Source organism: Juglans regia, chromosome 7 (assembly GCF_001411555.2).
Source record: "Juglans regia cultivar Chandler chromosome 7, Walnut 2.0, whole genome shotgun sequence".
Classification (NCBI taxonomy): Eukaryota; Viridiplantae; Streptophyta; class Magnoliopsida; order Fagales; family Juglandaceae; genus Juglans; species Juglans regia.
In genome coordinates this window covers 22213309-22216399 of record NC_049907.1, presented here as the reverse complement: position 1 = coordinate 22216399, position 3091 = coordinate 22213309, and the positions used below count along the sequence as shown (strand labels likewise).

Genomic DNA, 3091 nt, shown 5'->3' with positions numbered 1-3091 from the left:
TGGTTTGAGGATGTCCATGATCAAGTGACAAAGTAGCTATGGGATCGAGCCACAACCTACCCTAAATATATAGATATTCATGAGGTAAGCTTATTTTGATGCTAGGCTGAGCAAAAATCTGAGTATCCGGCTCAATTCTGATTCCGTTTTGACTTCATTTCGATTCCAAAAAATCATAATCGTAGTCAGATTTTCTTTTAATTTTTCACTCAGAGTCGGAGGTGTCGTTGGACCGACTCCGATCCGATCTGACTTTATCCTCCGAATCCAATTCCAATATTGTACATATGTTATAAAAATATGTTTTTATTTATATATTTATCATATATACTAGTATATTTATATAGTTATATAACTACAACTTTTATTGCTAAATTCAATAATATACTAATATGAACTAATTATTATAAAATAATATACTTATACTTAGTGTAAATAAACTAATAATAGTTTAGTATATGTAAACAATATAGTATTACTACCATACATAACTCATCGGTAAGAATAGTATTATTCAAAGCACAATCCCGCTTTCCCCAAATCGTCACTACAAACGTCAGAACCCCTATCGCAATCTTCTATTAAAGCTTGCCCACATGACAGCTAAATTGCATGTCCCACAACTTCACAGACCTGGCCTATCTAGCTACCAGACTGCAGTACTCTCAAACACAAACACCTCACGCTCAAGCTCCACCGCCCACCACCACCACCATGGAGAAGTACCGCCACGTACTCCTCGTAACATTCCCTGCGCAGGGCCATATCAACCCTGGCCTCCAGTTTGCTAAGCGCCTCATTCGCTTGGGGGCGCATGTCACCCTCGCCACCAGCGTCTCCGCCTACCGTCGCATGACCAAAACCCCTACTCCTCAAGGTTTGTCCTTCGCCACCTTCTCCGATGGCTACGACGATGGGTTTAAGCCTGGTACTGATGATGCAGAGCACTACATGTCCGCGATCAAGCGAAGTGGCTCCAAAACTCTCACCGATCTCATCGTGTCCAGCACAAACGAGGGCCGCCCCTTTCAGTACTTAGTGTACACACTTCTCCTGCCTTGGGCGGGGAACGTGGCCCACGAACTTCACCTCCCGTCAGCACTTCTCTGGATTCAACCTGCCACGGTTTTGGACATATACTACTACTACTTCAATGGCTATGGAGACGACATCAGGAAAAAGGGCACTGATCCCTCATACTCGTTACAATTACCGGGACTGCCGTTGCTCTCTAGTCGTGACCTTCCCTCCTTTTTGCTTGATTCAAATACGTATACTTTTGCACTCCCGTCATTTCAAGAGCAAATCGAAGCACTCGAAAAAGAAAGCAACCCGACAGTGCTTGTCAATACCTTTGATGCATTAGAGCCCGAAGCCTTGAGAGTGATCGAAAAATTTAATCTTACTGCGGTTGGACCGCTGATTCCATCGGCCTTTTTGGACGGAAAGGATCCATCCGATAAAGCTTTTGGCGGAGATCTTTTCCAAGGCTCCAAGGAGTACTACATCGAATGGCTGAACTCCAAGCCTAACTCATCTGTTATTTACGTCTCGTTCGGGAGCATATCGACGCTAGCAAAGCAGCAGATGGAGGAAATGGCACGCGGATTGTTGGATTGCGGACGTCCCTTCTTGTGGGTCATAAGAGCCAAGGAAAATGGAGAAGAAGAGAAAGAAGAAGAGAGATTGAGTTGCAGAGAGGAATTGGAGCAAAAGGGAATGATAGTGCCATGGTGTTCTCAAGTGGAGGTTCTGTCACATCCTTCATTGGCATGCTTTGTGACACATTGTGGCTGGAATTCGAGTTTGGAGAGTTTGGTCTCTGGGGTGCCAGTGGTTGCTTTCCCACAGTGGACAGATCAAGGAACAAACGCAAAACTGATTGAAGATGTGTGGAAAACAGGCTTGAGGGTGACAGCAAACAAGGATGGCATTGTAGAAAGTGATGAGATCAAGAGGTGCTTGGAATTGGTAGCTGGAGGTGGGGAGCGAGGGGAAGAAATGAGAAGGAATGCTAAGAAATGGAAGGAGTTGGCTAGGGAAGCTGCCAAGGAAGGTGGGTCTTCGCACAAAAATCTTAAAGCTTTTGTGGAGGAGATTGGAGGATGTTGTAGTTAAAAAGATTACGTATGTTTGCTGATGAAGACATTTGCTAATTTACGCTCTTTGAAGATTCTACTTTTGCAGTATCACGTTTTCCAGAGCAATTTCTTCAGCAATTCCTTTTTATAAGCACTTTTGGGAAGCTCAAATTGGTAATTGATAAAAAAAAAAAAAACACTGCACAAAATGTAGAGGGAGAGTTCTACACTCACAAGTTTATCTTATCATGTGTTATAAGCTCAAATGATTAATAATCTGAAGACATCAAGAGTTTGAAAGCTCATGAGCATATATTGATGCTTTTTTTTTTCAATGGGAAGATATATATATATTATATATATATAAGAATATTTATTTTTAGTTGGATGGTAAAAATATATTTTATTTTCCTTTCCTATGCACTAATATTAATTCGAGTGGCTCTACAACCACACATGAGGGATCCCGACGGATCCCTACAGTGCAATTTTTTTTTATTTTTCGGTTTTTTTTTTATGTATTGTTTTAACACTTTTAAATATTTAAAAAAATCACAACATCATTAAAAAATACTTTTTCATGTCTAAGTAAAAAAATCATTATCGAGAGCCCCATGTGTAAGTTTAGCATTTCTCTATTAATTATGATTGTTTTAGTACTTCTACAGGATTGAATTAAATGAGAGTATGGTTGCAATTTTAGCTGTTGAAAATTAAATAAATTTTACATTTTAGAGATCGTATTGCAAGAAATTATTATCTGGGGATGAATTGTGATTCCTTAAAATAATAAGACGACAAAAATACACATGGAAGCTGTATTTTAATCCTACCCCTAATCAAGAGGGGGCTTCAATTAATTCTCAAGAGTCTATTTTTGGAAATCAGGAAAGGGAGTTTAAAATAAGAGTAATGTTGAATGAAAAAGTTTTTTTTAAGCGAGTTCGCGCACTGATGCTGCCATATAAGGCATTCGTTTAATAAAACTGTGAATTGAGATGAAAATTATT

General features: G+C 39.7%; 1 protein-coding gene across 1 annotated transcript; it reads left to right on the top strand.

Annotated features, from left to right (window-relative positions):
• Positions 1-494: 494 nt before the first annotated feature.
• Positions 495-2263, top strand: LOC108982336 (crocetin glucosyltransferase, chloroplastic-like). The gene has a single exon (XM_035692622.1). It carries the CDS (start codon positions 613-615, stop codon positions 2116-2118), a length of 1506 nt encoding a protein of 501 aa, XP_035548515.1. The 5' UTR covers positions 495-612; the 3' UTR covers positions 2119-2263.
• Positions 2264-3091: the final 828 nt, after the last annotated feature.

What these genes read in the sequence shown, in the direction of transcription:
- LOC108982336 (XM_035692622.1), top strand. Translation starts at nt 613, where the DNA reads ATGTCCCACAACTTCACAGACCTGGCCTATCTAGCTACCAGACTGCAG.